Source organism: Propithecus coquereli, unplaced genomic scaffold (assembly GCF_000956105.1).
Source record: "Propithecus coquereli isolate 6110/MARCELLA unplaced genomic scaffold, Pcoq_1.0 Scaffold9, whole genome shotgun sequence".
Taxonomy (NCBI): Eukaryota; Metazoa; Chordata; class Mammalia; order Primates; family Indriidae; genus Propithecus; species Propithecus coquereli.
In genome coordinates, this window is record NW_012155284.1 from 3,473,523 (window position 1) to 3,488,474 (window position 14,952).

Consider the following 14,952-nt stretch of genomic DNA (forward strand, 5'->3'; position numbering starts at 1 on the left):
TGGTGAAGTGAGAGCTTCAATTAACATGGAGGGAAAGAGCAGGAAAGAGAAAGTTACTTAGTTCAGATAGGACATAGTTTGTAGAGAAATTTTAGTTGAGTAATAACATACTTAATTTGTAGGGGCCAAAGGATGATATTATTTGAAGAATGACAGTTTTATTGTTTTAATACTTTATATATAAGAAGCTCCATTTGTCTGAAATATAAATTGGTACAAGTTTCTATTAACATGACTAATATATATTAGACAAATTGGCAAGCAGGGATTTACTTTTCATTAACCTGTTATAACCCTAAAAAAAAATCACTACTTTTAATATTTCAAACTTTAAGCAAGATCATAACTTTATAATGTGACGATTACCACAGAACCTGAATCAGTTGCAAATTGGTCTTAACTCTTTTTTCTTTAATCTTGGGCTCCTAACTTGAGCAAGAAAATGTAAATGCAGAAAGCTGCAAAACCAGTGTTTCTTAATTAGGAATCACACAAGTGGTTTAACATTAAAAACCACACATGGTATACATTCTACAGAGTTTTAGCTTTATTTCAACTACATTGATATTGATTTATAACTCTCCTAACAATCACTTCATAGTTTGGTAATCCAATGTCCTAGATTTTCCAGGTCACTTCAGATTTCAGCTATTTTGTCTGATGTCAAATGTTGTGTTCGGATTTTGGTTTAGAAAATATAGTTACTAAATTTATAGCCTAAGTCTGAAATAGTACTGGCCTTTGGCAGTATGTAGTAATTTTATTTCTGGGCCATGATTATCCAGTTAAATCAAATAAAATCAAAGTTCATTATTTGAATCTACCTAATAAGCTATCTTAATGAGGTCATTTAAAAAAACTGTACTAATTTACAATTTGAAAAGCATTCATATGATTTTTATAGACACAAACACATACATGGCTAGTAAACCTGTAGATGGCTACTCACCTTTGCCATATAAAAAACCAACATACTTAAGAGACGCTGTAATTATATATAATATGGTCAAAACTAAAGACGACAAAAATAATCTGAATGTGCTTGTGTTGGTGAAAAAGGATTTGATGGTCTTTCTTATTTTTAATTTCCACATCCTGAAACTCACAAAACGTTTGTTTATGGCTTCGCTCTTTATTACTTCGTGATTTAGGTAACGACTAAGACAAAAAAGTTTAAAAGTTGATTATGTCCAGAATGGCACTTAATAACTTTTTTTGAAAATTAAGGTGATTTTTCCCACGTCTTGTTGGAAGTATATCTACCACCAGCGATGAGGCTCTCCCTCCCACCTTTCCCTGCTAGTTGGGACATGAGAAGCTGGGGGTGCTGCTGCAACAGGGGTTGGAGTGGGAGATAGGATATTACCCGCTTGACTCTTCGGCACTATTGCTATGAATGATTCACCCGTGTTTGGCACATTTGCTGGCTGCAAGGAAATCTCCTCCTCCCGCCACTTCCTTCTTCGAACTCCTCTCTGGCTGTCTCCTGTGCTTTGGCCTTTAAGGAAAAGTGAGAGCAGGTGGGCACACAGGAGCTCGCCGAGTCCTCCTCCCCCTGCTTCTTCCCTAATTTAGCAGTACTTCCGGCCGCGTGACATCATCCCCCGCACCCCGGTGACGTGAGCGGCGGGTGACGTGTGTGCGGAGAGGAGCGCGCTGACGTTGCTATTTAAAGGTCCTCCTGCGGGGAGGATGGAGACACAGCGCTAGCACCTGGTGTGGGGCGCGGAGGCGGCTGTGGCGGCCGGGAGCGGGGCCAAGAGCCAGCGGAGAAACAGAACGCACGGCCCGCCCGCCGCCGGCCGCTAGGGGAGGGGGGAAGGAAGGAAGGACCGACTGACGGATCTGCCAGCCGGCCTAGCTCCCCACGAGGGCCGGCTCGGCCCCAGACCACCAGCCTCCCCATCGCCTCGCGGCTGCTGCCTTGTCCCACCGCCCGCGGGGCCCGTGGGGCCCTCAGGACGGGTCCGCGCCCCAGCCCCTCGCCGCAGCTCCGCGGCGGCGGCCGCCTCCCGCCCCCTCCCGCGAGCAGGGGGAGGGGCCGCTCTCGCCCCCCCTTGTTCTCCCCACCCCCTTCCCGCCCCTCGCAGCCCGCTCTGCTGCCGCGCTCGCCTCACGCTGGCGGCGCTGACCGTGGAAGCGGCGCCCTCCGCTCTGAGAGCCGGCCGGTGGAGGCGGAGGCAGCGGCGGGCTTCAGGCCGCCCGGGCCGGCACTGCTCTGCCCAGCTGCAGCCGGAGGCCGGCGGTGATGGAAGTGTGAAGAAGCGGCGGCGGGGCCCGGGGAATGTGAGGCGGCGCGTGGCGGCGGCGCGGAGCGTGAGAGACGAGGAACAGGGGTCGGGGCGCTGGAGCCGCGGCTCAACCACGGCTTGGAGCCCCGCTCTCCTGCCCCCGACGCGGGGTTAGCCTCCCACCTCGGCTCGGGCGGGCGCCCGTCGACCCTTCAGCCCCCTCCGCTGGCTGCTCGGCCCGCCCCGGAGCCGGGGGCAGGGTGCCAGGGGAAGCGTGGGGCTTGGCGCTCTGATTCATTCATTCTCCGCCGACGGGAGCCTCAGACCCGCTGTGCTCTGAAGAGAGGAGGGAAGAGGGGGCAGCCGCGAATGAAGGGCCGGGCGCGAGCCGGGCTCCATTGTGCTCGGCGGCGGGAGGCGGGAAGGGGCTGAGGGAGGTGGGATCGGGCCCCCTCCCCCAGCTCCCCGGCGTGTGCTGCGCCCCCAGCCTGCTGCCAGCCTGGAAATGGCTCCGTTTATTCTCCTCGGGAGAATGAATCGATCCTGCCCAGCCTTCTCTTCTTCCTCCCCACCTCCTCTCTGCTCCGAGTCTTAGGAGAAAAATTAAAAAGATTCCAATGTGGAGTGCCGTGCACGTCGCGAGCTGCCAGGTTTGCACTTCGAGGAGATTTTTCTATATAATTTTTTTCTAACGTGAGCATAGGGAAGCAGTGACATTACTGCTTTTAGGATTTTTATTCAAGTGCACGTCGCGTTTGGTTGCACGCTCCACCCCCCAGGGACTTGGTGTGGTGGAGAAATTTGAACCCGCAGCCTTAGCACCGAAAAGGCCGAGTTACCTGGCTCTCCCTGAGTGTTGAGGAGAACATGAGCGAAATGACCGGCGAACTCATTTTTTATAGGACTCCATGAAGCTGGATTCTGCGTTTTCCTACATGTAAGACTCTTTTTTGTGGAATAGAGATCGACTGCTATCTCCTCCGCGCTGCATTTTAGCTCTAATAAGCAAATGCCGCCTCTGTTTGAACGTTTTGGTATTTACAAGAGAGAAATCATTTTACCTAAGAGAACTAATTGAATTGTCAGCATCATTCAAATACCTCCGGAAAAGGATCTCGGGGGGTGGAAAAGCAACTGCGAAATAGCAGACGGAGAAATTCCTTTGGAAGTTATATTCCGTAGCATAAGAGCTGAAACTTAAGAGCAAGTTTTCATTGGGCAAAATGGGGTAAGGATTTTTGTGCTTAACACAGCTTCGAATCTGTTTATGTATGTGTCTTATTGAGCGGTGGTGGTGATTGTGTTTTGTGTTTTCAAACAAATTTGCCAGCTTGCTAAGCTGGTCACACTTTAAAAATATGAGTGTGGTAACCTTTTACGAAGGTGGTGGTGTAGAGTGGCACCAGAGGTTAGAATTAAGGAACACACACACATGTATATCGTTTGTAACTTCAGCATAGTTTTATGAATAATATTTATCAAGAACGCATTTTGCACTTTACTGGTCAAACTGCTGCATCGGTTTGTAACCAAAATCACCTTATCTTAGGTTTTGTGATGGTATCTTTCGAAGAGAAGTCCTGCATTCTCTCTGTACTTCAGAATAATCAGTTGCACAAAGGAGCGATTGTAATGAGTGGTTAGACTACAGTACTTGAAAGTGATCCAGTGTAAACTGTTACCCTCACCGTGCCCTCTGTTTCGCCCTTGAATATCCAAAGTTAAAAACGTGTAATATTGATTCATTGGAGACATTAAAACGAAAATCTGAAAATCTTAGTGATGCGGTCACCACAGTGTGGGTGAACTGGGTAGGAAAAGGCTTTTTTTTTTGTTCAAGGAACTTGTTCTTCACTTTTTTCGTTTCTCTAATTTAAGCTCAGACTTTCAGTTTGTGTTGACAGTATCAGATCTACACCTTATTTCAGACCCAAAGCAAACCAAGAGTGCATTTTCAAACCTTTTATTAACTCTTAACACTGTGGGTTGGTAAAATGCTAGTGACTCTTTCTAATTTAATCTGGAAACCCATAATACGTTAATGGAGTAATCTACTCATTTCGTCAAAGAGGAACTTCCAGAATTTTCTTTGTGGTTGAACAAACACATATAAAGTTGTAGTTGAGGGACAGGATTTAAAAGAATGACTCTGAAATTCATGTCATGATTTAGGGGTGTACACATTCTTCTTGAAACTTTCGGAGGAAAGTTTTTGAATAGTATCTTTTTATTAGAGTTAGAATTTGAAGTTTATTAACTTGCATAACTTTGAAAATTTAGAACATGTTGTAGGAGTTCTTCCTTGGGAATTAATGAAAAAGTGATAATGGTTTTTAAACCTTAAATGACAAGTGATGAGAGTATATATAACTTGCATGATTTGGGGTACTGCTAAGAGTAGTTAAAATACATCATTCTATTTCTAGTGCTAGTAGCTTAGTGATCTGAGGCAAATTACTTAACCTCTGTGGCCTCTGTTTTCTTATCTGTAAAATGAAGGAATTAGATGAGATGACTTTTAACATTTTTTCCAACTTGTAAAAATGAATTTTTTTTCCTTCTCCTTCACTCCATTTTAATGATCAGTAGTTGGTTTCTTGAAGTAGATCTTTCAGTTGGAGGGATTTCTTTTTTTTCTCTAAGCAGTTTAAACACTTAAGCTGGAAAATAATGGCATTTGAAAAATGTTTTGGATGAATTGCACCAATTTTAGATAAGAGAAAACACTGAAAAATACTGCTGTTCAAAACCTTTGAAAGATGGCTTCCCTTGAGCATCTGCAGCTCCTCTGTTTAAAATGTGTTGGAGCAAAAAAAAAAAAAAAAAAAAAAATTCAAGCGGCAGTTTTTCATGTTGAGGGCTGCTTTCTCTCTAGACTGGGTGGAGTGGTAGCACCATGAAAGAAAATCAGTTTTCCACAACCTTTAAGCTACATGAATGCCCATCATTTCATGAAGGGAGGCTTGGGATGAACTTAATACTGAAGGGACTAGTATTTAAAACGTGAAGGTAAGCCACCCCCACAACACACATTTAGACACTTAGCGTAATTAAATTTGTTTATAAACGAGTTTATTTGCCTTTTCGTTAATGAAGTCCTGAATGTGGACTGCAGAGCAGAAGGAGCAAACATTTGTAGTGCTATTTTTCTGAAAGCCTGTATTGGAGCTATGACCCTTTCTCATTGATAGTGACTTATTTTATCTGAGTTGTTGAGAGGAAGGGAAGGTAGAAGTAGAAGAGTATACAGCAAAGGCATTTGCTGAAGTTTCCCACTTTGTAGGTGTGTATACCTAATAAATGTTTGTGGAATTAGCATAGCTGCCTGGACCTATTTAAAACAAAAGGAAACAGAGCTTAAAATGGCTTTTAAAGTTTTACCCAGGCTATCCTAAATTACCTTACTCTGATAGATATCTAAAACGTAATAGTGGGTGAAGAGTTTAACATATTACAAATACATTTTTGACTGTTAGGTTATAATAAGGATTTATCTTTGCCTTAGTTGTGGCTATAATTGCAAGTCTGAGGGCAAAGTCTAAACAAAGGAATTACTTTTAATGAAATCAGTGATGAGTTTTGGGCAGAAAAAAATTTATGGCTCCTGTAATAGTTTATGAACTATGTGGAAATGGAAAGGAACAGCTGAAACTGACATTTGGCAGAGTCTATCAAAGTATCTTGGATGTTGCTTAAACTGTTTTTAATTGCAGTGAAGGCAACTAAATCATGGATTTGTAAAATAGGTGTATTCGATCCCCTGAAAATTAAGGTATTCATATATATAAGATGAAGTCTGTGACAAGCTTCAAAGCCTCAGTGAGGAGCCCCTGTTAGGTATGACCCCCCCACCCCCATGTAGTATCTCATAATGAGAGCAATGAGTCAGTAGCTATTTCAGAACTCTTAGAGTAGGCAACAGAAATCAAGTAACTTCAACCAGTTATTTCATGCTATCTTTTGTTTTACTTACCTCATGTTGGCAACCTAGTGCCATCAGCAAGGAAAGAAAATTCTTCCCTTCCCTTCCCTCATTAAGAGCTAGTTACATATAAAATGGGGCCCCCCTGCTAATGGAGTCTGATAATGCTGTTTGTGATTTATCTCACCTGCGTGTGGGAACCTCTGGAGTCCTTTCTCTCCCCCCTTTGCCCAGATAACTTATCGAAGCATGGAAGTGAATGCTGCAACATTGCAACCTGTACTGAGTCCCTTCTTTAATACAAGAAGCTGGCACTTCTTTCTATCTCAGGCGGCAGGGTTCTGTTCTCTGGGGGTTGTAGCAAAAATGTGGAAATCTTGATCCAGCACTGCGTATGAATGGGCTTTGTTGCAAAGATAACCTCTCTGTCATTCCTAATAAGAAAAGTTAGATGCAGGTCCTTAATTCTTTGTTCATTTTACCACCTTTGATCCCTTGATACAGTTCAATAGCTCAGTACTGCTGAAAGGGAGACTAGTAAAATGTGCTCCTTCCCTTGAGGAGTTTATAGTTTAGAAGTTATGAAGACATTCAAGCCTAAAATTAAAATGTACAGTGAAATATTAAAGAAGCTATAATGTAGGGCATTATAGAGACATGAAGTGTGTTTGTGAGTGAGTGTGTGTGTGTGTGTGTGTAGCATTAACTGCTGGGGGAAGGGTAAAAAGGCCGGTGATAAGCATTAAATACTGAAAGATGAGTACAGGTGGGCCTCTTAGACAAATGAGAGGGCATTCAAGGCAGAGGGAACAGTGGTTGACAGCACTGTGACAGGAACTGCAAAAGTTTGGCATGAGGTGCTTTGTTTGCTTGAGCTCCCTTTGATGTGCCAAGAGAGAGGTCTAGAGCCTTATGCAGGAGCCAGGTTAGAGAGCCTTGTAGATCAAATGAAAGACTTTGGGTTATCCTGTTGGGCTGGTGTATTTCAAGCTTTATGGCTATGACTCATTGGAAAGATACACATTTTTACATTGCTGCCTAATATGCTTATATATAAATGTTAAAATGTTACAAAATAATACCCTTTATGTGATATATTGTGGTAGTTTTTATTCTATTCCAATACATTTTATTTTTAAGAAAGAGTGATGATGGGGAACCACTAAATTTATTAACCCTATGGTAGCAAGTGGTAGTTTGAAAAACTCTGCTCTGTTGGTTGTGGAAAGAAAGCACTAATGGGTTTCAAGCAGAGTAGTAACATGAAGGATTGGGGAAGTAGGGTGAGAAACCAGTTTTTAAAATTAGTTAAAGTTTGTTTTTTTATGTTGTGTCCTGTGGAAACACCAAGCCAGAACAGAGTATCCTGGCTGGGTAGAGGAAGTGGATAGATGGGAAGGCCCTGGAAAGTTCCCAAGTGGGGAGGGGAGGGATGGTGATTGAGAGATGTGTTGTTAGTTGGCTGAGCGAATCTTCTTCAGAATTAGGGCATTTTATGTGCAGAGGTAATAATGTAGGAAACGGTTTGGTATGTTCCTAGCAGAGCCGCTCACTCTCAGATGGGTCATGAAATAATGAATTTGAGTGTTTGAAAGGAGAGGAGAGAACTTGGATGAAACTGGAGACTGTTATCCTAAGTGAAGTATCTCAGGAACAGAAAAAGAAACACCACATGTACTCATAAGTGGGAGCTAAGTGGTGGGATGCATGATCATACAGAGTGGTATAATGGACTTTGGAGACCCAGAATGGGGAGGAGGAACAGGGGTGAGGGATTAAAAACTACCTCCTGGGTACAATGTGCGCTATTCGGGTGTTGAAATCACTAAAAGCCCTGACTTCATCACTATACAATTCCACATAACAAAAAACTACTTGTACCCCCTAAATCTAATTAAATAAAAGCCAAACACAATCCTTAACAAAAAAAAAGTAAATTTGGGAGTTAAGGGGTTGACAAAAGAAACTGTCCTTATTTTATAGTTTTGAGTGATTGTATTTCTCAAATGAAAAGGTAGTTACATCTCAAAAGATCTAACCTTCCAACTGCCATGTGACTTTTTTTTTGAGTCCTTAGATGTTTAGTTGAAGTGTTTTATTTTTAGTTACTGGATTGTTCTGTTATTTAGGATTAATTCAACTGGACAAAAGAGTAGGAAAAATGAGTCCCAAATATTTAATGTTTCCTGATTTTTTTCTGATATAATTTTTAAATGACTATAAACATTTTAAATAGGTTTATATTTCAATTAGTTAGGACATGTCTAGTTGAATGAAGTATGAAATTTTTTGTTCCATATTTGTAATGCTTATGACCTGTGGCTAATATAGTGACCCTGAAGTTTGAGATTCATTATGTTTGTGGAATGAGCAAGATTTTCCTAGAGATCAAAATGACTTCTCTGTTAATTTTTGCAAAATTGAGTGATTTTGAGGCATTATAAAGTTTCAAGTTCGTTAAGTATCTTCATTTCAAAAGAATCTACATGCGATAAGGTGTATTTATATAGACTTTAGCCCATCTACCAGAATTGAGATTTCATTTCTGAAGGATAGCATTTAAAAACAAAAACTGAGATAAAATTGTCAAATCTTAATGAGTATTGCAAAAATAAGTAAAACTTTTTTTAAAAGCTAATTCTTTTAAAAGCTAATTATTCAATGGTCTTCAATGACTAAAATAGTATATTTAAAATCTTAATTTTAGGCAAAAAATTTTTAATTTTTACAGCACACCTCTCCATATAGTATAAAATGAAGACATCCATGATCACTCTCTGTTAAAAGAGACAGATTTCTCTTTTAAATAAAGGAAAAAAAGGTGAAACTAATAATTAATGCTTGTTTTAAACAATATTTTTGAGGAAAGGATGAAATTATTGACATATATCATCATTTTTATGCTTTGCCTTTTTCCTCTACTTGCATTTTATTTATTTTCCTTCTTGTTTTTAGAAGTTTTAAAAAACCTATTCACTTCTCTGGTAAATATAATTTAAAATTAATTTTATAGAGGCATCTTTTTAGTGCCCCTGCAAAGAAAAAAAAAAACTTTTCTTCCTAATGAAGTTAGGAAATTTTTTTCCCCAATGATGGATTGTGAAGCCAGTATGGTTCTTGTGTAGCTAAAAGAATTTTTCATATATAGAACTAACATTTAGCTAGTTAAGAACTGAATTTCATTTATATTTAGCTGTCTTTTCTCTCTTAAGGTAGGCTCCTAAAGGAAGGCAGAAAGTCATTGTTTTCTGTCTTGTGTCAGAAAATAAAATTGTTTATAAAATCCACAAAATTAGCAATCTAATCGATATTTTATCTTCATAGTACAGTTTACCTATGCAGTTTCTCTAGCTTTTGGAAAATCACCTTAATCTTTTAACACCTAATTTTAGCTTTAAAAAAAATAACTCTTCCTTGTGGACAATCTTAATGTTCTTCCATGAAACATGAAGAGTTTCCATGTTGTCTTTTGAAAAGGGTTGACACCAAGTCCTCAAGGCAGAGTGGGTTGTAAGAATTGAGGGCTTTCTATAAAATTACCAAGCAAGAGTTAGAAATTGAACACAAATAACTGCTGAGGGACCACAGATACCAAAGCAGTTTTTATCTCTTTATAAAGTCATGTTTATTATGTTGTGTCTGTTGGCATGTCTGGATCCATGTGGTCACGTGCCTCAGAGTCCAGAGGCCCATAGAAGAGAATGTCCTTGACTTCCCCCCATTGAAGGGTTCGTTCCTAATTTGTCGCTATCTTTAATTGGAGAGTTCTTAATAGAAATGTGCTGAGAGGCATAGCTCTCATGCATATCTCTCTGGGTGCTAAGCATTGTGTTTCCTAACCAATTAGTTCATAGTACAGCACACATGTACAATATTAGTTGAAAAGGATTTGAGGGAATTAGAGCGCTTTTTTCTTTCTTTCTTTCTTTCTTTTTTTTTTTTTTTGTGAGACAGAGTCTAGCTCTGTTGCCCAGGCTAGAGTGCCATGTCATGGTAGCCTTGCTCACAGTAACCTCAAACTGCTGGGCTCAAGTGATCCTCCTGCCTCAGTCTCCCAAATAGCTGGGACTACAGGCACGTGCCACTGTGCCCAGCTAGTTTTTTCTATTTTTAGGTGCCTGGCTAATTTTTTTCTATTTTTTTTTTTTAATAGAGACGGGGTCTCACTCTTGCTCAGGCTGGTCTTGAACTCCTGAGCTCAAGCGAACCTCCTACCTTGGCCTCCCAGAGTGGTAGGACTATGCCACCACGCCTGGTCCAGCCCATTTTTAGTATACAGAAAATCCTGATTCATAGTAATTGGGCATAGAGTTGGATGTACCAGTTATTTATCTGATAATTTTTCTAGGTGGATTGTTGGATCCTTTCACCTTTAAATTTACATATGCCTCAATCTTAAGTAGTTATCTTCTGTTCATTTAAGTATTTATTAGACGGTTAAGAGGGTTATAAGCCTTTGTGTGTGCGAGTTGGAATTTTCTACCCTAGTTACTTTCAGTTTCCCTCGTTAGGCTCTTAATAATCATCTCTAGGAAATTATTTTAAATGAATTTCACTATCAAAGAGCTCAAAATACTCATATTGGAAATTTCGGTCTTCGTGGAAGATAAGGTAAGTCTGTATATTCCTAAACTTATATGGGACAATTATTTTGTATCTACTATAATATTTAATTTGCTTAGCCTATCACTTTACCTTCCTGTGCTTTTCTGCTTATTCCTTTGTAAAACAGTGCTGTTTTCTGTCTTACTCTGTTGTTATGAATCACTGTCTCTTTCTTGGATTTTAACATTAAAATTTGTGTGCTTTGCTTAATCACCCTGCCAGCTCCCAAGATGTTTACAGAATAAGGATTCCACCTACTCTTGTTTACTCAGTATGGCCAAGCATCTGTATATATTAAGCTGAATGGGAAGACTCCCAAGTCACTCCTAAACTCATCTTTCTTGAGATTCTGTTGATTTAAAAAAAAAAAAAAGTTCTAGATCTTAGCTCCCTTTTTCTTTCCTCAGTGGATAATCTATAGAATTTTAGTTGTCTGTTTTTATTGTTGCTTTCATTTAGTATTTTATTAATGTCAAATTGATATTTATAGCTATGCCTATGTTAGTATAGGGCAAATAGTAAGACATTAATAAGACATTAATGACAGTATTACTGTTTAATTTTATTTTGCAACATATTAGTACAGTTGACTCTTGAACAACGTGGTTTTGAATTGCATGGGTCCACTTATGAAGATTTTCTTTTGCCTCTACCACCCCTGAAACAGCAAGACCAACCCCCCCTCTTCCTTCTCCTCTTCAGCCTACTCAACATGAAGACAATGAGGATGAAGACCTTTATGATTATCCACTTCCACTTAATGAATAGTAAATATATTTTCTCTTATGATTTTCTTAGTAACATTTTGTTTTCTCTAGCTTGCTTTATTGTAAGAACACAGTATGGATCATCATAAAAATCTTCGTCCTCATGGTGTTCATGTCGAATAGGCTGAGGAAGAGGAGGGATTGGTCTTGTTGTCTTAAAGGTGGCAGAGGCATTTGCAATAAAAACCTGTTCAGGCAGATAGACTTTCTCAATGATTTTCTTAATGGTATCTGGGAACTCATCTGTTGCCTCTTGGTTGGCACAAGCTGCTTTTCCTGTTACCTTGACATTTTAAAATCCAAACCTCCTTTTTTTTTTTTTTTGACACACAGTCTTGCTCTGTTGCCCGCACTAGAGAATAGTGACGTCATCTTAACTCATTACAACCTCAAACTCCTGGGTTCAAGCGCTCTTCCTGCTTCAGCCTCCGGAGTAGCTGGAACTGGGACTACAGGCGTGTGCCACCACACCCAGCTAATTTTAAAACAAGGTTTTTTTCATTTCAAAATTTTTTATTTCAGAAGATTACAGGGGTACAAACGTTTTGGTTACATAAATTGCTTTAGTATCATTTGAGTCAAAGTTACAAGTGTGTCCTTCACCCAGATAGTGTGCATTGTACCTGTTAGGTGTGAATTTACCCATCCCCTTCTCCCCACTCCCACTTGCTGAATTTCTGATGAATGTTATTTCCATATGTGCCCGTAAGTGTTGATCAGTTAGTTCCAATTTAATGGTGAGTACATGTGGTGTTTGTTTTTCCATTCCTTTGATACTTCGCTTAAAAGAATGGTTTCTGGTTCCATGCGGGTTAATACAGGAGGTATTAGTCACCATTTTTTTTAGTGGCTGAGTAGTACTCCATGATATATGTGTACCACATTTTCTTAAACCAGTCATGCATTGATGGGCACTTTTAAAAAACTGTTTGCTGTTGCCCAAGCTGATCTTCAACTCTTGGCCTTTGGGCGATCCTCCCTCTTCAGCCTCCCTAAGTCCTAGGATTACAGGGGTGAGCCACCATGCCTGCTTTTCTAAAATCAAACCATCCTTTGCTGGCATTAAATTCTTCGGCTTTAAATCCTTCACCTTCTGCTTTCATTTGTCATACAATGACTTTGTTTTTTCACAAGTCTGTAGGTATGCCTTTCTTATAGCAATCCTGTACCCAGATAGAAGCTGCATTTTCAATATGAGATGAAAATAAATTTTCACAAAAAGCGCAAGGTTTTCATGCCTCTTGGTATAGCTGCAGCGACAGCTTCACGAATTTCCTTTTTTTTACAATCGTGCTTATGCTGGATTTATTTATTTTGAAATGCTGGACAATTACAGCTGGAGACCTCAATTTATGGAACATACCAAGCAATTCAACTTTTTCTTGTAATGTCATCACTTTTCTCTGCCTCTTGGGAGCACTTCCAGCATCACTAGTGGCACTTTTGTGTCCCATGGCCTTATTCAAAGTTTCAGTATTACACTAAATAGCATTTTTAAAATGTGAGAACCACAATATTAATGCCATATGCAACTAACTGTGATGTTTTAAATGGATACTTACAACACTTGAGCTCACTGCAATAACAATAGGAGGTGGCTATGAAATTATTACAGTAGTACAGTATGTACTATTTAATTTTATACAATTATGTAATACTGTTTGTTTACATTTCTCTCAACTGAGAATGGTGCCTTGTGTGGTCTGTATATGTGTTTGTAAGTTTTGATAAATTTTAACTTCTTATAATAGATTTGTGTATACTTCATGGTAGTAAATGATAAAATAGACTAGAATCTACGTATGTTTTATGTATTCATAACATACCCAACTTTTTCTTAATTTTTTCAATATTTTTAGGCTACATGGTTCATCTGCAAGTTTTTCCAAGTTGTCAAACATCTCATCTCCAAAAATTTTTCTAATATGTTTATTGAAAAAAATACATGTATAAGTGGACCCCTGTAGTTCAAACCCATGTTGTTGAAGGGTCAACTATATTCTGAATACATCAAAGTACTTCTCATAAATGATTTAATGTTATTACATGTGTTTGGTATAGACTTTCCAAAGTTGCTATTAAAATGTAAATTACATCAGTCAGCCCTGTTAACCTCTGTGGTTATTGGACACAAGAACCTCCTTATGTAGGCAGGATCTATTTCTCTGAAGAGCTCAGACCAGAAAAAGAAAGCTTGAGATGTTATCTTGAAACATTTTTGCTGGGCTTAAAAGTGGAGACCTATGAATACAAGTGGAAGGACCAGTTGTAGCATATTGTACAATTTCTGAATCATCATGAGTTACTTGTAAGTTAACTTGAGTCCCTCATTTGTAAAAGAAGGTTGGACCATATTGTACCCAGGTTTAAAATTGTTATTCTTTTGGAATTATTTTCCCCAGAGGACTCAAATTCTAATGCTGTCACTGGGCAGAAAAATGTGTGATAGTATAAGGTAGAGACAGTAGGGATTGGTGGGGACTGTGGGAAAGTGAAGAGAATATGCCCTGCCTAAAGGCATTCACATTCAATGTATTTTTAAAACCCTCTGGCCAAAGAAAGACATCTGAAGCCAGATCCTTTATTTATTCAGCAAATGTTTTTTGAGCTTCTACTGTGTGTTTGTGACTGATACTCTAATCTAGGCCAGATATAGTAAGTTTGGAAATGCTTTACCTCTTGACTGAAAAAGAAAGACCAGAGCATAGTATGACAGTAGCAGAAATTAATATTAGATCAGTGGTTCTCAATTTTGAACCTTCATCAGAATCACCTAGAGGGCTTGTTAAAAAGAAAACACAGATTTCTGGTCTTCCTTCACCCCCAGAGTTTTTGATTCAGTGGGTCTAGTAGTGGGCTCCAAGAATTTGCTCTTCTAACAAATTCCCAGGTGATATTGATGCTGCTGTCCAGGGACTTGACTTTGAGAGAGACTGCATTTGATAAATGACACTTACAAAGGTGAGAAACTTTTGTCCATTCAAAAGCTTCAGTGACTCCTAAAGCCACTGCTGCTCTCTCTGCTTTCAAGTTGGAAAAACTGGAATTTTGAACTGAGTTGGGGTGGGGACCTGATTGAGCTGCATATCTGTCTTTTAAACTACCTGACACTGCTTTGAATTCTGAAGTTTTCTGCTTTTGGAGGAAATCTGATCTTTTTAAGTTATTTATTCTTCTTAGATATCCTTAAGTTTGTCCATTGTTGTTGAAGCTTACATGTTTCTCATTTCTGTTCCTTCATGTATGATTTTTGTCCCCCCACTTTGGAAGGTTTTAGGATTTTCCTTTTTTCTATGTTATTCAAAATCGTATGATCATATAGTGTGGAGGGTTTTTTGTTTGTATATTTTGTTTTTTGGTTTTTTTTTTTTTTTTTTTTTTTTTTTTTTTTTTTTTTTTTGGACACTGGTGAACCCTTTGCACCTGG

At 39.4% G+C, this 14,952-nt stretch overlaps 1 protein-coding gene across 1 annotated transcript in view; it reads left to right on the plus strand.

Moving 5' to 3' along the window:
- The first annotated feature begins 2,132 nt into the window (after positions 1-2,132).
- Positions 2,133-14,952, plus strand: part of HOMER1 (homer scaffolding protein 1) — a 108,799-nt gene continuing 95,979 nt past the window's right edge. Inside the window, exon 1 of the mRNA XM_012664626.1 lies at positions 2,133-3,459. Coding sequence (XP_012520080.1) covers positions 3,455-3,459 — 5 coding nt within the window. The 5' untranslated portion in view covers positions 2,133-3,454. The remainder of the gene's footprint in view (positions 3,460-14,952) is intronic.